General features: G+C 42.3%; 1 protein-coding gene across 1 annotated transcript in view; it reads left to right on the top strand.

The window, feature by feature from the left end:
• The window catches only part of ACOXL (acyl-CoA oxidase like), a 335,830-nt gene that overhangs the window by 222,111 nt on the left and 91,382 nt on the right, over positions 1 to 22,337 (top strand). The window contains exon 13 of the mRNA XM_055539295.1: positions 13,461 to 13,570. Within this exon, the coding sequence (XP_055395270.1) occupies positions 13,461 to 13,570 (110 nt within the window). The remainder of the gene's footprint in view (positions 1 to 13,460; positions 13,571 to 22,337) is intronic.

The raw sequence follows: 22,337 nt of genomic DNA, 5'->3' as shown, positions 1-22,337 counted from the left end.
AGACACGAGTTCAATCCCTCGATCAGGAAGATATCCCGGGGAAGGAAATGGCAACCCACTCTAGTATTCTTGCCTGGAGAATCCCCATGGGCAGAGGAGCCTGGAGGGCTACAGTCCATGGGGTTGCAAAGAGTTGGACAGGACTTAGTGACTAAACAACAGCAAATCCTTCTCTGGACTGGATTATGCTTTGAATCTACTTATCAAAGTAGAGGTAGATATTTCAGAGACCTGTAGTCAATACTTTTCATAGTATTCTTCTATTACCGACGTGCCTTCAACCCTCTATCTGAAGGTGCATCTCTTTAGTGATCCTGCGGGTGCTGTGGCCGCTGCCCCATGACTGAGGAGCTGTGGACACAGCAGGCCTGTGCTTCGCAGTTAGCATGTTACGTGTTTCCCTTTGAGTGGGATCAAAGGTCGTCTGACCCTTTCATTATTTCCCTGGGGCAGAGGTTGTGAGCCCTTGGTGAAATTTAATTACACCCTCCACCAAATCCAATTACTGTCCACACCCATGAAATCCCATTATAACTTTCTTCTGCTTCATTAGAGATACACTAGGACAGGTCCCTTCTTAACCCCCTGTGGCAGATTTCCTAAGGAAAATCAGCCACAGGCTTTGCATACACTGTTTATTACTCCAAGAAAATATATGCAAAAATTCAAATGACCTATAGCCCTACTTGCTTAAAAACCAAGCACTATCTGGTTTCCAGTAAGAGAGCTGATTTCTTAGGGATTTCACTGTCCCCTCTCCGCCACCAGAGTATTTTCCTGAGTATTCAGATATTTTGTCTTGTTTTTCTTTTTTCCAACTTTTGAAAATTTCAAACAAATTTCATGAGAAAATTGAACTATTGGTATAATATCACTTGGGCCTTACAAATAGCTGTGAAAAGAAGAGAAGCGAAAAGCAAAGGAGAAAAGGAAAGATATAAACATCTGAATGCAGAGTTCCAAAGAATAGCAAGAAGAGATAAGAAAGCCTTCTTCAGCGATCAATGCAAAGAAATAGAGGAAAACAACAGAATGGGAAAGACTAGGGATCTCTTCAAGAAAATCAGAGATACCAAAGGAACATTTCATGCAAAGATGGGCTCGATAAAGGACAGAAATGATATGGACCTAACAGAAGCAGAAGATATTAAGAAGAGATGGCAAGAATACACAGAAGAGCTGTACAAAAAAGATCTTCATGACCAAGATAATCACGATGGTGTGATCACCGACCTAGAGCCAGTCATCCTGGAATGTGAAGTCAAGTGGGCCTTAGAAAGCATCACTACGAACAAAGCTAGTGGAGGTGATGGAATTCAGTTGAGCTGTTCCAAATCCTGAAAGATGATGCTGTGAAAGTGCTGCACTCAATATGCCAGCAAATTTGGAAAACTCAGCAGTGGCCACAGGACTGGAAAAGGTCAGTTTTCATTGCAATCCCAAAGAAAGGCAATGCCAAAGAATGCTCAAACTACCGCACAATTGCACTCATCTCACACGCTAGTAAAGTAATGCTCAAAATTCTCCAAGCCAGGCTTCAGCAATATGTGAACCGTGAACTTCCTGATGTTTAAGCTGGTTTTAGAAAAGGCAGAGGAACCAGAGATCAAATTGCCAACATCCGCTGGATCATAGAAAAAGCAAGAGAGTTCCCGAAAAACATCTATTTCTGCTTTCTTGACTATGCCAAAGCCTTTGACTGTGTGGATCACAAGAAACTGTGGAAAATTCTTCAAGAGATGGGAATACCAGACCATCTGATCTGCCTCTTGAGAAATTTGTATACAGGTCAGGAAGCAACAGTTAGAACTGGACATGGAACAACAGACTGGTTCCAAATAGGAAAAGGAGTATGTCAAGGCTGTATATTGTCACCCTGCTTATTTAACTTATATGCAGAGTACATCATGAGAAACGCTGGACTGGAAGAAACACAAGCTGGAATCAAGATTTCCGGGAGAAATATCAATAACCTCCGATATGCAGATGACACCACCCTTATGGCAGAAAGTGAAGAGGAACTAAAAAGCCTCTTGATGAAAGTGAAAGTGGAGAGTGAAAAAGTTGGCTTAAAGCTCAACATTCAGAAAACGAAGATCATGGCATCTGGTCCCACCGCTTCATGGGAAATAGATGGGGAAACAGTGGAAACAGTGTCAGACTTTATTTTTCTGGGCTCCAAAATCACTACAGATGGTGACTGCAGCCATGAAATTAAAAGACGCTTACTCCTTGGAAGGAAAGTTATGACCAACCTAGATAGCATATTCAAAAGCAGAGACATTACTTTGCCAACAAAGGTTCGTCTAGTCAAGGCTATGGTTTTTCCTGTGGTCATGTATGGATGTGAGAGTTGGACTTTGAAGAAGGCTGAGCGCCGAAGAATTGATGCTTTTGAACTGTGGTGTTGGAGAAGACTCTTGAGAGTCCCTTGGACTGCAAGGAGATCCAACCAGTCCATTCTGAAGGAGATCAGCCCTGGGATTTCTTTGGAAGGAATGACGCTAAAGCTGAAACTCCAGTACTTTGGCCACCTCATGTGAAGAGTTGACTCATTGGAAAAGACTTTGATGCTGGGAGGGATTGGGGGCAGGAGGAGAAGGGGACGACAGAGGATGAGATGGCTGGGTGGCATCACTGACTCGATGGATGTGAGCTTGAGTGAACTCCGGGAGTTGGTGAGGGACAGGGAGGCCTGGCATGCTGCGATTCATGGGGTCGCAAAGAGTCGGACACGACTGAGCGACTGATCTGATCTGATCTGATCACTTGGGCATATTCTCCACCTCCAAATATTAAGATTTTGCTTTATTTAAGTGGTCTCATTCTTAATTTGTCTATATACACATACGCATGTGTGTGTGTGTGTGTGTATGTGTGTATGTAACCATTTGAAAGTTGTAGACATCAGACATTTCATCCCTAAATTAAACGTCAACATTCATTTTTTAAAATAAGGACATTTTCCTACAAAAGCACAATACTGTCATCACACCTAAGCAAATGAACAGTAATACCATAATGAAAGTGAAGTAAAAGTGTTAGTTGCTCAGGCATGTCTGACTTTTCGACCCCGTGGACTGTAGCCCTCCAGGCTCCTCTGTCCATGGGATTCTCCAGGCAAGAATACTGGAGTGGGTTGCCATTTCCTTCTCCAGGGGATCTTCCCGACCCAGGGATTGAACCCGGGTTTCCTGCATTGCAGGCAGATTCTTTACCTTCTGAGTCACCAGGAAGGCCCAATACTGTAATACAGGTTATCTAATCGGGATAGTCAGAAACTTAAGGAAGAGGGAGCCAGGTGAACAAATAGAACTACCGGCACTGGGGAAGGCAAAAAGTAATTAGTATTCCTGGAGATATGTGATGACTTTGCATCCTTGAAACGAAAACATCCTGGGGACCTCCCTGGCGTTCCAGTGTAACCACAGACTTTGAATTTGTGGTGGTGGTTGTTTAGTCGCTAAGTCCTGTCTGACTCTTTGTGACCCCATGGACTGTAGCCCACCAGGCTCTTCTGTCCATGAGATTCTCCAGGCAAGAATACTGGAGTATGTATTTCCTTTTCCAGGGGATCTTCCCGACCCAGGGATCGAACCTGGGTCTCCTGCATCGCAAGAAGATTCTTTCACTGACTGAACCACCAGGGAAGCCAGAGGGGAAGTAAAAGGGAAAGGCTAAGAGACATGGATGATCATGTCCAGGAAACTGATGACATTCCCCAAAGAGGGAGCAGAGAACACAGGCAGATGAAATCAGAGAAATAAAAGAAGACAGTTTCCCAAACCTGAATAAAGTCACAAGTCTTTCTTCACAACAGGCAGGACCCACCAGACAAAGTCAGAGCCTGAAAACAGTCTGGAGAATTTCAGATCACCAAGTAAGGACAGAGAGAGAGCCTCCAGACGTTAGACTGAAAAGAAACATCAGATGATTTGCTAAGAAAAGAGTCAGATTGACCTCAGCCCTATTGGCTGCAGCACTGGAGGCTGGAGCAGTGCCTCCTGACTCCACTGCACCCACACATCTCTGGGGCTCTTGTCACAGTTGAACTCTGGTGTGGGTCCTGGGCTTCTGCATTTCCAGCAATCTCCTTGGTGATGGTGATGCTGCTGCTCTGTGGACCACACTTTGAGTGGCCAGGGTCTAGAATAAAATGGAACGATGCCTTTAGAACTCAGAAGAAAATTACTTTGAATGTAAAATTTTACAGCTAGCTAAATTATTCATCAAATATGAGCCAGACTTACAGATATTCAAATGTTCGGAAAGTTTACTTTGCCATGCACTTTCTGAAAAATATTACTTGTAGATGAGGTGGAGAAAAGCATAAAACAAGTGAAGAATTAGAAAGATATCTGTGGATAGCCAATGGAAATTTCCTGTATGATTCAGGGAATTCAAACTGGGGCTCTGTAACAACCTAGAGGGCTGGGATGGGGAGGGAGGTGGGAGGGCGGTTCAAGAGGTAGGGGACATATGTGCACCTATGGCAGATTCATGTTGATGTTTGGTAGAAACCAACATAACACTGTAAAGCAATTATCCTTCAATTAAAAATAAATTAAAAAAAGAAAGATATCTATGCTTTCTGGAGCTAATCCAAGAGGAGTTTGTGTAAAGAAATACCTGCATAGTCGTGGCTGACACAATTAGTCCAAATTAGGACAAGAAGTCAGAGGGCTCAAAAGAATGACTTTGAGAAGGAAATGATTTCTATTCAACAAGCAGAATAATTAAGAAGCAGGAAAATGCTTAGTCATGATGGAAAAGCCATATGGTTCTTCTTGAAACAAGTGGGAAAATAGTCGATCAAGACTCTAGGAAAAACAAAACTGCTTGAGAAAAGCATGTTCCAAATAGGAAGCAAGAGAAATATGTTTGACCTTGGCATTTGGAAGCTTCTTCTCTAGCAGAATGAAAACTGCTTGAGAATGGTCATTTCTGAAGTGAAGTTCTAGAGGTAAGGGTTTGGGTAAGAGACTTTGACTTTTTACTTAAGATCATGTCTTGATGAAAGTGAAAGAGAAGAGTGAAAAAGTTGGCTTAAAGCTCAACATTCAGAAAACTGAGGTCATGGCATCTGGTCCCATCACTTCATGGGAAATAGATGGGGAAACAGTGGAAACAGTATCAGACTTTATTTCTGGGGGCTCCAAAATTACTACAGATGGTGATTGCAGCCATGAAATTAAAAGACGCTTACTCCTTGGAAGGAAAGTTATGACCAACCTAGACAGCATATTCAAAAGCAGAGACATTACTTTGCCAACAAAGGTCCGTCTAGTCAAGGCTATGGTTTTTCCAGTGGTCGTGTATTGATGTGAAGGTTGGACTGTGAAGAAAGCTGAGCGCCGAAGAATTGATGCTTTTGAACGGTGGTGTTGGAGGAGACTCTTGAGAGTCCCTCGGACTACAAGGAGATCCAACCAGTCCATTCTGAAGGAGATCAGTCCTGGGTATTCTTTGGAAGGACTGATGCTAAAGCTGAAACTCCAGTACTTTGGCCACCTCATGTGAAGAGTTGACTCATTGGGAAAGACTCTGATGCTGGGAGGGATTGGGGGCAGGAGGAGAAGGGGACGACAGAGGATGAGATGGCTGGATGGCATCACCGACTCGATGGACATGAGTCTGAGTGAACTCTGGGAGTTGGTGATGGACAGGGAGGCCTGGTGTGCTGCGATTCATGGGGTCGCAAAGAGTCGGACACAACTGAGCGACTGAACTGAACTGAATATGGCCTAAACTTTTTAAATTGGAGGAGATTTGCTTTACAAGGTTGTGCTAGTTTCTGCTGTACAACAAAGTGAATCAGCCATATTTATACATGTATCCCTTCCCTCTGAAGCCTCCGTCCCGCCCCATCCCACCTCTCTAGGTCATCACAGAGCACTGAGCTGGGCGCCCTGTGCTGTTTATTTTATGCATGGTGGTGCAGCTTCCCACTAGCTATTTATTTTATACATGGTAGTGTATATTGATATATGTCAACCCTACTCTGCCAATTCATCGCCCCCTCTTCTTCCTGCCCTGTGTCCACCTGCCCATTCTCTGTCTGCGTCTGTATTCCTGCTTAGCAAATAGGTTCATTAGTATTATCTTTCTAGATTCCAGATATAATATATGATATTTGTTTTTCTCTTTTGACTTATTTTACTCTGTATGACAGATTCTATACTCATCCACATCACTACAAATGACCCAGTTTTGTTGCTTTTTATGCTTGAGCAATTTTCCATTGCATATGTACCACATTTTCTTTATCTCTTCTTCTGTCGATAGACAGGTAGGTTGCTTCCATGTCCTAGCTATTGTAAACAGTGCTGCAATGATCTTTGGGGTACATGTGTCTTTTAATTATGATGTTCTCAGGATATATGCCCAATAATGGGGTTACTGGGTCATGTGGTAGTTATATTCCTAGTTTTTAAAAAAATTTTTTAATTAAAAATTGAGTATATTTAAAACCATTAAAATAAATTGGCCCTCCCTTATAGAAACACATTTATTGCATTCTTACTCATTGGTGTAATTTTTACTATATAAAATACAGGAACTATGAGTAAAATATAGAAAAAAAAGAAATAGTCCTTCCTTAAATATAAAAAATGAGGGAGGGAAGAGAAGGAATGAAGAGTAACAAAGAAAGGCCTCACTGAGAGAACAAATGCTGCATAAGAGTGCACGCACACACACACACACACACACCCCTTTCTGTTCTCCCCACCCCCATTGCTGGGGTGAATTCCAGATTCTTCTCCAAGACAGCCCAGACCTCAGGTGCTACAATGGGGCGTTGGGACAGGTACGATGTTGGGCGAGTACTAGACCTCAGGCTGTAGGACCCTGACTCCCTCTGCTCCTAAAGGAAGCACAGAGTTCCTTTAGAAAACCTGAAAGAACATTCCCTCTGGCCCCAGCCTTCTGGCTATAGGTGAGTCCTAGCGATCAGCAGGTGGAGGTGTTGAGATGCTAGAGGGAGTGAGGTGCAGGTACTCCTAAAATCAGAGATGAGGGCTGGGGCGACCCTATCACAGGGCCTCGGGGCATCAGTTCTGAAAGATCTGAGATCTGGCCGCACCAGGAGGGGTCTGAGGAACAGCTGGTACAGGGGTCACCGGGCTGTGGATGGCAGCCAGTCGTCCTGAAAGACCAGCCACCCTCCCCTTCTGAAGGCCTTCTGGAGAGAAAGAACGAGGGCGTGAGCTGAGGGCCTGCCCAACCCAGCAACATCAGAGACAGATAGTTCAACAGATCTTCCGGAGGTTTACAGGTGGGATCTACAGATGAGGTGTACGGAATCACCTCGGATGATGACAGAAGCGAAGAGAAAGGGAGATGTGTGAGTGGGCCAGAGGCAGGCGGAGGCCGGCCTAGTGGGGGCTGAAGACCACCACAGGGGAGTGGAGGTAGGCCGGGGACCAAGTCTTAGCTTAGAGGAGGGAAATGGCGTTGGAAATGCGGGAGGCAGACGCGTGAAGATTGGGGGCAGAATTTGGTGCATAGCATTTACAAAATGTGGTCATTCATTCTGGGGAACTTGAAGGGACTTTGGGATAGTACCCTTTTAGAAAAGCAAGATAGTTTCAAACAGACATTCTGGTTTTCTCTTCCAAATCCATTGACTCATAACAAATCTGGTGCTAATTCTTTCAAAGCCAGATATTCCAGCATCTGACTGTTGAAGGCTCTCCTCAAGAACTCTGTATGTGAGGTTTGGGAGAAGGAGAGCCTTCTGAGTCTGGGCCTTGTTACCTGTACTTCTGAGCTCGCCAGAGTGGCTTCTTCATTTTCTGTACAGAAATCATTCTTGCTCTCTCTTTCTCTCTGTCCCTTTTATTTCCTCCTCCCTCCCTCCTTCTCCGTCTCTCCCTGTCTCTTTCCTTCCTTCCTTCTTTCTTCCTCTCCTTCTAGCCAGAGAATTATTACAGATTCTCCTCAAAGAAATCTTATCTTGATGGGATGTCCAGCACTTGAAAGAGGCAAAGAGTTACTGTACCCAGTGGGAGATAATGCCCAGTTGGCCTTTTCTTCAGCCTCGCTCCCCGGGGGACTCCTGAACTGCCCTTAGCGCATTGCCAGATGTGGGTGGAAGAAAAACTCAGGACACACAGTCCCGTTTGTGTCTGCCCATCCTCCTGGGGCCTGGAGGGCCAGATCCAGCTTCATGGGATGAAACCTGTGGTCAGAAGAGCCCGTACTTAGACTGAAAGGATGAGCCTATGGTTACTGAGGGGAAACCTGGGGGGAAGGGACAGTTAGGGAGTTTGGGATGGACATGTACACACTGCTATATGTGAAATGAGTAACCAGCAAGGACCCACTGTATAGCACAGGGAGCTCTGCTCAGTGTTATGTGGCAGCCTGGGTGGCAGTGAGGTATGGAGGAGAAGGGACACACACATATATGTATGGCTGAGTCCCTTTGCTGTTCACCTGAAGCTATCACAGCATGGCCAGCTGGCTATACCCTAAGATGACATGAAATGTTTAGAAAAGAAGAAGAACCTATGCTGGTTTGCTGCTCTGCTCTCACTGTCTTGAAATCCCCAGTCATTTTTGAACAAGGTGCTCTGCACTTCTGTTTTGCCCCGGGTTCTATGGCCAGTCCTGCCTAGGGCCTAGGGCATGGTCTGGGACCCCAGGGCCCCAGGTACAGCCACTAGGAAGGAAGCCGTCGTCCTACTCGGTATAAGCCTGAGTGCTGCCCGCTGCCTGGCTTGTCCTGCTGCAGAGAGGATGACGTGGGATGACTTTTCCTTAGAGACCGTGCTTTCTATCCTAATCGACTCTAAGTGTTTCTGCTTTGGCAGCAGACACAACTCGTTAGGCTTTTTAATCCAAGTTTCTCTGTAGCTGACATAAATCAGTGAAATACTCAGTGTGTAGACATGCTAGTCGCTTCGTAGATGCCTTGAAAAGCCATTCAACCTAAAAAATTATTTGTAATTGTGCTATATAATCAGTGTTCCCTGATGCATAGGATATTTGTTATAAATGCGTGTTTGTGATATCATTATTCTGCATAACTACTCAGACTCATGGTTTCCACATGTTGGCTGCAGAGTCAATTTGATTCCTTCTGCAGGTGGGGTCTTTTACAAAAGGCAAGAATATAGCTGTTTTGGCTGCTCAGTTCCCCAGAGTTCTCTTAAGGAAGGGACTCCTGAGCAGGTGCAGTGGGACTCAGTCCCTGGGAAGTAATCAAGTAGATAAAGGAAAATAGAGTCTTCATCTTTTGAGCCAGAGAACTGTGTCCAAAGCCACAGAAACCATCATCTGGAAAGAAATAACATCACAAGTTGTCTTAAGAAAATCTGGTGTAAGTTTTCAAAACACCAGACCTAGAAGATATGACTATTTGTATTGAGAGGAAATATATTTTATTGTATAAAATGGGGTTCTTTTACTACCAGGTTCATTTTTAAATAATGAACTCTCTGCTACAACTCAAACATTCCGTGTATACACATGTTACTGAATCTCCTAGTTTTGATCATCGCTGTTGCTATGTGAGGGCTTTCCAGGTGGCTCAGTGGTAAAAAATCTACTTGCCAGTGCAGGAGACACTGGAGATACGGATTCAATCCTTGGGTAAGGAGGATCCCTAAAGGAGTAAATGGCAACTCACTCCAGTGTCCTTGCCTGGATAATCCCATGGACAGAAGAGCCTGGCAAGCTGCAGTCCATGTAGTCACAAAGAGCATGCACGCGCATTGCTGTGTAAGATATCATTTTGGGGGTAATCTGGGCGATCACGCAACAAAACCTCTCTGTTTCATTTTAATTTTTCAACTTTTGTGTATATAATTATTTTAAAATAGAAAATTAAAAATTATATGTGTGTGTGTGGGGTGTCATGTGCTCAGTCCTGTCTGACTATTTGCGACCCCCATGGACTGTAGCCCACCAGCCTCCAGTCTGTGGAATATTCCAGGTAAGAATACTGATGTAAAAAAAGAAAAATTTTTTAAAAAGAAAAAAGAATACTGGAGTGGGTTTCCAGTTCCTACTCCAGGGGATCTTCCTGACCTAGGGATTGAACCTGTGTCTTCTGCACTCATATATATATATATATATGTGTGTGTGTGTATTATATATTTTATATAATGTTATATAATTTATATTTGCATTTTATTGCTTATTATATAATGTATAATGTATACTATATGGTATAGTATATATATATACACTATATGGTATATTATAATGTATTCAGGAACACGTGTATGAGGTAAAAAAAATCACATCTTCATTGCATGCTCAGTTGAGAGACTGATGGTATATTAAAATGTATTCAGGAACACATATATGAGGTAAAAAAAATCATATCTTCATTGCATGCTCAGTTGAGAGACTGATGGATCTGTCTTTGCCTCTCCAGGTCATTTATCAAATGAAGTATTGAATGTAGAGACTGTCCTGACCAAACCCCATGGTAGCTGATAGCTCCAACCCTTTAATCTAAACTTCACCAAAGTGCATCAGCAGCAGAAAATAGACTCATTTTAAAAAATCAGCTTTTCTTGTTTCATGACCTAGAAAAAGAGGAACAATTCCAAAAACGAGGAGCAAAAAGGAAAAAGAAAAGAGCGAAGATCTAAACAGAGGAATTTTGTGATACTAGCCAGGCCCCAGTGTGTCTGTCTCTTAAGTTTAACACCTAAACTGGATTATTTTTTTTTTTCAGTATAATTTTTTATTTTATTTTATTTTTAAACTTTACATAATTGTATTAGTTTTGCCAAATAACAAAATGAATCTGCCACAGGTATACATGTGTTCCCCATCCTGAACCCTCCTCCCTCCTCCCTCCCCATTCCATCCCTCTGGGTCGTCCCAGTGCACCAGCCCCAAGCATCCAGTATCGTGCATCGAACCTGGACTGGCGACTCGTTTCATACATGATATTTTACATGTTTCAATGCCATTCTCCCAAATCTTCCCACACTCTCCCTCTCTCACAGAGTCCATAAGACTGTTCTATACATCAGTGTCTCTTTTTCTGTCTCGTACACAGGGTTATTGTTACCATCTTTCTAAATTCCATATATATGCGTTAGTATACTGTATTGTGTTTTTCTTTCTGGCTTACTTCACTCTGTATAATAGGCTCCAGTTTCATCCACCTCATTAGAACTGATTCAAATGTATTCTTTTTAATGGCTGAGTAATACTCCATTGTGTGTATGTACCATAGCTTTCTTATCCATTCATCTGCTGATGGACATCTAGGTTGCTTCCATGTCCTGGCTATTATAAAGAGTGCTGTGATGAACATTGGGGTACACATGTCTCTTTCCCTTCTGGTTTCCTCAGTGTGTATGCCCAGCAGTGGGATTGCTGGATCATAAGGCAGTTCTATTTCCAGTTTTTTAAGGAATCTCCACACTGTTCTCCATAGTGGCTGAACTAGTTTGCATTCCCACCAACAGTGTAAGAGGGTTCCCTTTTCTCTAAAGAAGACATACAGATGGCTAACAAACACATGAAAAGATGTTCAACATCACTCATTATCAGAGAAATGCAAATCAAAACCACTATGAGGTACCATTTCACACCAGTCAGAATGGCTGCGATCCAAAAGTCTACAAGTAATAAATGTTCTACTAATTTTAAATCTAGTTAAAATGCGTTTGTTTTCCCAATTTAATTTGCTTAAATCAGAAAGGTAAGAGCCTATTCATTGGAAAAGACCCTGATGCTGGGGAGGATTGAGGGCAGGAGGAGGAGGTTGGATGACATCATCGACTCAGTGGAGATAAATTTGAGCAATCTCTGGGAGATAGTGAAGGACAGGCAAGCCTGGTGTGCTGCAGTCCACGGGGTCGCAAAGAGTCAGACACGACCGAGCAACCGAACAACAACAAAAGCAGAAAGGTGGACGTAGTGACAAAAGTTAAAGGAAATTGTTAAGGAATTGAATGGATCAGATGAGATGCTGAACACAGAAAAGGGATTTATTTATTCATTCACTTATTCAAGAAAGATTCCTCAACTCCCATAGCCATTTGATGGAACGAACGTGAACAGACTCTGACCCTGTGGTGCTTAACTTCCGGAGGCAGAAGGATGAGGAGACAGCAGCAAGTTGTAATGCTTCGTGTGCTCGGGTAGCAATAAACTCAGTGTGGAAAAATAAAGGCAGTGAAGGTCTGGAGCGGGGGCGTGGGAATCAGAGAGAGCAATGTGTAACGTTGGGAGTGCTGTTTGTTGTCCACCAAGAGGGTGATGGAGTTGGAGCCATTGTAAATGTGATAGGTGAGCAAAAGCAAACGATGTGTTAATCCCAGTGATGTCAGTGAAACTGACCTTGAGTGCCATGTCATTTTGATTTTTATTCTAGTCAGAGTTAGTTGATCCCCGCCCCTGCCATTTCCCTGTTGCTAGCAGTGTTTGATTCTCACACTTACTTTGTACAGCATGCATGCGAGCTAAGTTGCTTCAGTCGTGTCCAACTCTTCTCGACCCTGTGGACCATAGTGTGCCAGGCTGCCATGTCTATGGGATTCTCCAGGCAAGAACACTGGAGTGGGTTGCTATGCCCTCCTCCACAGGATCTTCCCAACCCAGGGATCAAACCCACGTCTCTTATGTCTCCTGCACTGGCAGGGGGTTCTTTGCCAATAGCACCACCTGGGAAGCCCAACTTTGTACAGCAGGAATTACAAAAATGTTTATGTCCTTTGACCCCTAATACAGTGATCCTGATGCCCTCTTTTTCATAGTCAGTATTTTGTGACACCCCCTTTTCCGTCCTGAAATGAAGTCATGGATAATATCTATCTAGAGATATGATTTCAAGAATCCAAGACAATACTTCAAAGAAACAAAAGAAATGTGTAATAAGGATGACTATATAGTAAGACCTGGGCTTCCCTGGTAGCTCAGCTGGTAAAGAATCTGCTTACAATGCAGGAGACCCTGGTTCAATTCCTGGGTCGGAAAGATCTGCTGGAGAAGGGATAGGCTACGCACTCCAGTATTCTTGGGCTTTGCTGCTGGCAGCTGGTAAAGAATCCACCTGCAATGCAGGAGACCTGGGTTCAATCCCTGGGTTGGGAAGATCCCCTGGAGAAGGGAATGGCTACCCACTCCAGTATTCTGGCCTGGAGTCACAAAGAGTCAGACACGACTGAGCGATGTTCAAATATGTATATAGTAAGACATGGGCTCCCCAGGTGACTCAGTGGGTAAAGAATCCATCTTCAATTCAGGAGAGTCGGCTTCACCTGGAGAAGGGAATGGCAACCCACTCCAGTATTCTTGCCTGAAAATTCCCGTGGACAGAGGAGCCTGGTGGGCTACAGTCCATGGGGTCACAAAGAGTCTGACACCACTGAGCACAAAAGTTTGCTGGAAGCCACTGGACCGTATCTGGCTGCAGCTGTTAAGAACACCCTGGTGTTTGATACGTTTTTCATAAATGGCTGACAAATGGTTTATGCTGTGTGCAGGTTGTGGTTCGGGAACTGCTGGCTCAGTACACCAAGCAGTGTGAGGAAAGACCGGTTTCCAGCTTGCTCCGAAACTGGGCGGAATTGGGGAGTGACAGGCTGAGAACCAGGTATGTGATCACTCCGGCTGCCACCATCCTTGACCTGGAGTCTCATTCTTGAGGCTGAATATACAGAGCCTTATACGACTCACACTTGTTTAAATGTAAAATATTGATATAGATAATCAACAAGGACCTAGTGAGTAGCCCAGGGAGCTCTGCTCAATACTCTGGAATAACCTATATGGGAAACGAATCTGAAAAAGAATAGATGTAACTGAATCACTTTGCTGTGCACCTGAAACAACAGTGTACATCAACTTTGTGCATGTGTGCTCAGTCGTGTCCGACTCCGCGACCGCATGGACTGCAGCCCACCAGGCTCCTCTGTCCATGGAGTTTCCCAGTCCAGAATACTGCAGTGGGTTGCCATTCCTGCTCCAGGGGATATTCCCAACCCATGGATTGAACCCATATCTTCTGTGTTTAAAAAAATATTGATATGTGGAAACACATGTATGGATATGCAATTTCAATACTCATGCACCCACGATCCAACTTAAGGACCAGAAGACTGCTAATTCTGCTCCTTCCACATGTGTTCCTTCTTTTTAGCATGTCCACTGTGGCAAGGACTTTACAGATTTTTGTTATTTCTGTTTCACAGATGAGGAAACAGGCACAGAGCTTAAGCATTTTGCTCAAGATTACATGCCAGTGGGTGACAAAGCTAGAATTTGAATCCAGATAGTTAGGCTCCAGGATCCATGCTTTGGGGTGTTTTCACGGATTTTTCTGTGAAAAATTATCTGTAAATATTATCTGTAAGCTTGATAAATAAGGTGTAATGTGTGTGGTATTCTGTAGCTTCCTGTTTTCACTCAATATTTTGTTTCTTAGGCTCATCCAAGTTATTATGTGTGGCTGAAGAGCTTCTGTGTCTGCTCATCATATTTCACCATGTGTCTGTGCTACAAGTTACTTACTCTTTCTAATCTCCAGTATCAGTGGATATATGGGTTGTATTTTTGATATCTTGCATAACCCTCTTATGAAAAATCTTGTACATGTTTTCTGGGGAACGTGGGTAAGAATTTCTACAGGGCTTTCAAATTTAGTTGCCATGACTCAGAGTGAGAAATACATTTTACGTCACCATGGACACCCACACACCCATAGAGTCCCCTACCCTTCCTCCCCACCACAGACACGGATGAAGCAAACACGCCGTGAAACAATGCTCATCCTATACTCGTAATGTTCTCTGATGTTTCTTAATTTTGTTTTTTAAAAATACTGATCTCAATCAGTTAAACTGATTTCATGTGCCATTTTAGCGATTTTCAATCTGTTGCCTGAAAAAACACTCCTTAATAGCGCATATTACCCAGGTGTGAAATTGCTGTGCTGTGAGTATGCCAGTGTTGGACTTTACTAGATCATGCCGACTTATTTTTCAAAGTGACTGCCTACCTTTTTTATCCCCACCAACAGCCTGTGTCTTATAAAACCAACACTTGGCATTGTCAGATTTCATTTTTGTCAGTATAAGATAAAGATCTCACACTGTGGCCTTTTTAAATTTTTGTTTTATTTTTAATTGGAGGATAATTGCTTGACAGTATTGTGATGGTTTCTGCCATACATCAGTATGATTCAGCCATAGGTATACATATGTTCCCTCCCTTTTAAACCTCCCCACCGCCACCTTCCTCCCATCCCACTCCTCTAGGGTGTCACAGAGCACCAGCCTTGGATTCCCTGTGTCATACAGCAAACTCCCACTGGCTGTATACTTTCCATCTGGTAATGTATGTGTTTCAGTGCTACTCTCTCAAATCGTTCCGCCTTCTTTCTCCCCGACTGTGTGCAAGTCTGTTCTCTCTGTCTGCATCTTTGCTGCTGCCCTGTAGATAGGTTCATCAGTACCATCTTTCTAGATTCCATATATATATATGTATGTATGCGGGTTAATATACCATATCTGGCTTTCTCTTTCTGACTTACTTCTCTTCGTATAATAGGCTCTAGGTTTGTCCACTTCATTAGAATCTAGTCAGATATTTACTTTTATTTCTTTATTTGACTGCACCGGGTCTTAGTTGCAGCATGCAGGATCTTTAGTTGGGGCATTTGGGATCTAGTTCCCTGACTCAGGATTGAACCCGAGCCCCCTGAATTGAGAGCACGGAGTCTTAGCCACTGAACCACCAGAGAAGTCCCTCACTATGGCTTGAAAACTGCATTTTTCTTCTTCTTCTTATAGTTGAGCATGCTTTCACATTCTCTTTACCATTTGTATTTCTTCTTATGTGAAATGCTTGTCATGCGTTTTGTGTTTTTCCGTTTTTGTTTTGTGTGGTCTTAGTCGGTATTGATTTTTAGATGTTACACCTATCTTCTCCAAGTTTGTGGCTTGTCTTTTGTTTTCTTTATGATGTCTTTGATTAACATAAATTCTTCAATTACAGTTGAATTTATTAATCTTTTCTTTTATATCCCATACTTCCTGTATCTTGTCTACTTTGTGATTGTGAAATACATATGTTTTAATATTGTTGAGAGTTTGAGAGTTTCACCTTTCACCTTGAATTCTTGAATCCATTAGAAATTTCTGTCTGTGGTGTGAGGAAGGGATTTAATTTCATTTTCTTTCTCCTGTGGGGATTGTCAGTTTTTCCAGCCCCATTTTCTGAGTTCACTGCCTTTCCCTAGTGATTGGAACGCCCCCGCTGGCATTCATTAAACTTTTATATATGCGGAAGTCCATTTGTTCCTGGTCTGCTTGTGTGCTCTTTTTTAAGTTGGTTAGTTAGTTTGCTGCTCTGGGTCTCAGTGCAGCATGCAGGATCTTTGATCTTCAGTGCAGCATGCAGGATCTTTGATCTTCAGTGCAGCATGCAGGATCTTTGATCTTCAGTGCAGCATGCAGGATCTTTTTGGTTGCGAGTGCAGACTCTTAGTTGTGGCACGCGGGACCTCGCTCTCTGACCAGGGGTCGGATCCAGGCCCTCTGCATTGGGAGCGTGGACTCATAGCCACTAGACCACCAGGGAAGTCCCTGTTTGTATATTCTGAATCTAACAAAACACTGTCTCAATTCCAGTAGATTTATAACAGTGTAATAGTATTATGTGGTACATATTACATATGATACTATTATATCTAAAATATAATTCAGAATTGTGCTGGCTATTCTGGGTCTTTTGTACATCCTTACAAGTGTGAGAGTAAGTTTGTCAAGTTCCTCCAAAAAAAAAAAAAAGAAAGAAAGAAAAGAGCATACATACAGCAAAAGGACAAATATTATCTGGTTGCACTTACATGAGGTATTATGTACAGCACTCAAGTTCGTAGAGACAGAAAGTAGAATAGTGGGGCTTCCCTGTGGTCCGGTGGTGAAGACCTTCTGATGCAGGGGGTGAGGGTTTGCTCTCTAGTTGGGGAGCTAAGACCCCACCTGCCTAGCAACCATAAAATCCAAACATAAAACAGAAGCAGTATCATAACAAATTCAATGAAGACTTTCAAAAAGGACCCACGTTAAGGGGAAAAAAATCTAAAAAGAAGAAGGTAGAACAGTGGTTACCAGGGACCAGTAGGAGGAGGAACTGGGGGATAGTGTTCACTGGCTGCAGAATTTCAGTTTGGGAAAATGAAAAAGATTTGAAGATGAGTAACAGTAATGGTTGCATGATAATGCGAATGTATTTAATGCTGCTGAACTATACCCTTAAAAATGGCTAAGGTGGCAGATTTTATGTTATGTTTATTTTACCACAGTTTTTAAAAAAATCTACTGGAATTTTCTTTGGAAGTGTATTAAATCTATAGATTTGCAGAAAAATTGACATGCTTGTAAAACTGAACTTCTTCTCAAAGATTTTAACCTCCCAAGTGTCTTCCAGAGTTTTATAATTTCTTTCAAACATAGTACAACTTTGGACAGATTTATTACTGGGTCCTTTAGAATTTTGTTGTTGCCATAAAAAGAACATTTTTTAAATTATGTTTTTTTGTTCTTGATTTATTATACACACTGTTGACTTTTGTATATAAACCTGACCATAAAAAATGTCATTTAAATGTGCTGATACATTCTTTGGATTTCCATAGACAGTCATACCATCTGCAAATAGTAAATTTTATTCCTTCTTTTCCAGTTATTGCTTCTTTTGTTTGTTTTTGTGAGAAGGTGCCCTATTCCTGATTTTTAAAAGAATTAGTTTGATATTTCACTGTTAAGAATACATTTGCTAAAGTTTTTGATAGGCATACTTTACCTCCTAAGGAAGCTCCATTTACTGTTATTTTTAACATGTTTTTTTTTTATCATTATTTGATGATGAATTTTACTGCAAATGATTTTTCGTCTATTAAATTATCTTATGTTATTTCTTCTTAACCTGTTTTGATAAATAACACTTGTGTGCTTAAGAAACACTTAGTGTTATCCTATTGTATTATTATTTTTATATTTTCCTAGGTTTGACTTGTTAGTATTATTTTTAGGGTTTTTGTGTACTTATTAGCTTATTGTTTTCCTTTCTCATACTTCCCTGATTGGATTTATATCAAGTTTTCCTGGCCACAGAAGTTATTTTGGGAGTAGTTTCTTATTCTGTAGAAGAATCTGAGAAGTTATTTGAAAACTATCTGGGTCTGAGTAATATTTAAACAACTGATTCAATTAGTTTAATTGTTTTAAGACCATTTAGGCTTTCTCTTCTTCTGCCAGTTTTGGTAAATGATATTTTTCTAGGAATTTGTCTGTTTGATTTCAGATTTACTCATATAAGGTTTATTATGTTGCTGTTGTTTAGTCTCTCAGTCATGTCCAACTCTTTGCGATCACATAGACTGTAGCCTGCCACGGTCCTCTGCCCATAGGTTTGTCCAGGCAAGAATGCTGGGGTGGGTTGCCATTTCCTTCTCCAATAAGGTTTATTATACTATTATCTAATTATCCTTTTAACTTCTGCTAGATCGGTAGTTCAGTTCAGTTCAGTCGCTCAGTTGTGTCTGACTCTTTGCGACCCCATGGACTGCAGCATGCCCGGCTTCCCTATCCATTACCGACTCCTGGAGCTTACTCAAACTCATGTGCATCGAGTTGGTGGTGCCATCCAACCATCTCATCCTCTGTCGTCCCCTTCTCCTCCCGCCTTCAATCTTTCCCAGCATCAGGGTCTTTTTCAAATAAGTCAGTTCTTCGCATCAGGTAGCTAAAGTATCAGAGTTTCAGTTTCAGCATCAGTCCTTCCAATGAATAATCAGGACTGATTTCCTTTAGGATGGACTGGTTGGATCTCATTGCTGTCCAAGGGACTCTGAAGACTCTTCTCCAACACCACATTTCAAAAGCATCGATTCTTCTGCGCTCAGCTTTCTTTATAGTCCAGCTCTAACATCCATACATGACTACTGGAAAAACTGAAGCTTTGACTAGATGGACCTTTGTTGGTAAAGTAACGTCTCTGCTTTTGTCTAGGTTGGTCATAACTTTTCTTCCAAGGAGTAAGCGTCTTTTAATTTCATGGCTGCAGTCACCATCTGCAGTGATTTTGGAGCCCCCAAAATAAAGGCTGTCACTGTTTCCATTATTTCCCCATCTATTTGCCATGAAGTGGTAGGACCAGATGCCATGATCTTAGTGTTCTGAATGTTGAGTTTTAAGCCAGCTTTTTCACTCTTTCACTTTCTTCAAGATGCTCTTTTGATCTGTAGTTAGGTCCCAGTTTTCATTCCTAAAATTATTTATTGTATTTTTCTTTCTCTCCTTTATTGTTATGTTTAATCTCACCAAATGTTTGTCTTATTATTTTTTTCAAATGACCAACTTTTCCCTTTGTTGATCCTCTGACATACCTTTGCTTTTACTTCATTCATTTATGCTCATAAATGTACTATCTTCTTCGTTCTACTTCTGAGGGGCTTATTGTGCTTTTTTCTTTAGTGTATTTTTTAAATTATCATTTTTATTTGGAGGAAGACTTTGGTCTTTATAACCCAGATGAACTAATTTTCAAGCAACTATTCATTAAAAAGTATAATCCTACCTGATGAGAGATATGGGAAACACACTGAATGATAGTATGGGACTTTGGGGGCTTTCCAGGTGATGCTGGTGGTAAAGAATCCACCTGTCAAAGCAGGAGATGTAAGAGACTTGGGCTCAGTCCCAGAGGAGCTCATGGAAACCCACTCCAGTATTCTTGCCTGGAGAATCCTGTGGACAGAAGAGCCTGGCGGGCTACATCCATGGGGTCGCAAAGAGTCGGACAGTGCTGAAGCGACTTAGCAGGCACGCACACACGCCTGAGACTTTTCACATCGGTTGGCATGAATCTATCCTTTTTCTCTTGTTTTGTAAGCTACTGCTCACGTCCCTATTTATTCAAACTGTAGGCTATCTTAAAGCTGGAAATAGCAGCTCCCATATCTGAAGATTGTTTCACTTAAATCTCCCTCTGTTTGGGGGTGTTTTTTTTAATCTTTTAATTTTATATAATTTTCTTTGATTTTATTTCAATTTGCACACTCTACAAAGTCAGTAAGTCTTTTCAACATTTCTGTGGGCTTCCCAGTTGGTGCTAGTGGTAAAGAATCTACCTGCCAATGCAGGAGATGCAGGTCCAATCTCTGGGTCAGGAAGATCCCCTGGAGGAGGAGATGGCAACCCACTCCAGTATTCTTGCCTGGAGAATCCCATGGACAGAGGAACCTGGTGGGCTACAGTCTATGGGGCCACAGAGTCAGACTTGACTGCAGCTGAGAACACAGCTCTGAATGGGCATTTTACAGAGCTGATAGTTTCCCTCACAACTTATTAGCTGGAAAATTTACAACATATAAGTTGAAAGAGCAGTACAATTCCCACCAGAACCAGTTCCCTTCATTCAGGAAACAAGTTCCCCATCTACATACCATCTGCCCCTCCATTTCTCTTCCAGATAGCAGAACAGGGCTGTTTCCATCATTTCAAAAGAAAAACAGATTCTCACCCATATGCAAATCTATATTCCTAGTAAATCTTCCAGGATAGACGTGAAATGTGCCAAAGGCAGTGTTCCAAGTGTAAACGTTTGGAAAGTTCTAGTCCATTTATTTTTGTCTCAGTTATTATCCCCCAAAACAATACACTCCTCTCTCCCACACATCCAGGCTTTACCGATTCAGTCTGGCTGCATTTTTCTCCTTACGTCCCCAAACCTTACTCACTCTCATTTTTGTGTATATTAAGAGAAGCCTTTGTCATCCAGCACATCTCTGTGCACACACATGGCACCAGGCACTGCTGCAGGTGTTGGCGATACAGCAGTGACCTTGGGTTCTCAGCTTTCAGGAAACTTTGAGCAGGTAAAGCAGTTGGATGGCAGTCATACTGACAACTCACAAGAGAGGTGGGCAGATGGGCACGCGAGGAACGATGGCCCTGAAATCCCAAGTAGGCCACCATTGGTATGGACTCCCAGAGGCTGCCCTGCGTTTCGGCTGTGGGAGGAGTCAGTCATGGGCTGGAAAGACTCCATGAGACTAGGTGAGGAGGGCTGGGCTTGGCTCTGATTGGGGCTGAACTTCATTCTGCACACCGCCCCATTCTGCCCTTTCTTGTGCCAGTGGGTGCTGCCTCTTCCCCTCCCCTAAGGGGCTGCCCCTGGAGCCCACACTGCTCTCATCGACCCGTGGATGCCTCGGAGGATGTGGAGGTCGAGGAACATCAAGTTTCTGCACTGTTCTTGAATGTTGTGTCATTTATATTATGAACATTTTCAAATACTCAGGAGAACTGAAATAATTTTAGGGAGCATTCACATACCCACCATAGAATCAACTAGTAACACCTGACTGTGCTGAGTATACCACATATATATCCACGTGTCAAGCCCTCAATCCATCCTGCAGTTCACCTTTTTTTCTCTGATGCATTTCAAAGTAAACTACAGACATTAGCATACTTCTGAATAATTTAGAATAGACATTATTAACTAAATTTCAGTATTTGGTTACAGTTTTTTCTGCTTATGCAGAAGTTACATGGGGCTTCCCTGGTGGCTCAGCAGTGAAAAAATCTGCCTGCAATGCAGGAGACCCAGGTGCAATCCCTGGGTCAGGAAGATCCCCTGGAGAAGGGAATGGCTACCCACTCAATATTCTTGCCTGGAAAATTCCGTGGACAGAGGAGCCTGGTGGGCTACAGTCCATGGGGTCACAAAGAGTTGGACACGACTGAATGACTAACACTTTCATTTTTTCACTTTCATACTAAGGTTTGTTTTCCATTCTGTTTAAAATTTTTTTTTCAAATTTCTATGCTGAGGAATAATTGGCAAAAATTGTATATACATGTGAGCTGTGGGTTTGTCATATATGCGGCCTTTGTTATGTTGAGGTTTGTTCCCTCTGTACCCACTTTGTTGAGAGTTTTTATCATAATTTTGAATTTTGTCAGAAGCTTTTTCTGCATCTACTGAGAAGATCAGATGATTTTTATTCTTCCGTTTGTTAATGTGGTGGATCACACTGATTTGTGGATGTTGAACCATCCTTGCATTCCTGGGATAAATCCCACTTGATCATGGTGTGTGATCTTTTTGGTGTATTGTTCTGTTTGGTTTGTTAATATTTTATTGAGGATTTTTGGATCTATGTTCATCAGTGGTATCAGTTTGTAATTTTTTCTTTGTGTGTGATATTTTTATTGGTTTTGGTATCAGGCTAATTCTGACATTCTAGAATGAGTTCTCTTTAATTTTTTGGGATAGTTTGAGAAAGATAGGTGTTACTTCTTCAGATGTTTGGTAGAATTCACCTGTGATGCTATCTGGCCCTGGAA

Source organism: Bubalus kerabau, chromosome 11, assembly GCF_029407905.1.
Source record: "Bubalus kerabau isolate K-KA32 ecotype Philippines breed swamp buffalo chromosome 11, PCC_UOA_SB_1v2, whole genome shotgun sequence".
Taxonomy (NCBI): Eukaryota; Metazoa; Chordata; class Mammalia; order Artiodactyla; family Bovidae; genus Bubalus; species Bubalus kerabau.
Note: the sequence above shows the minus strand (reverse complement) of the source record. Positions and strands in the feature narration are given on the sequence as shown.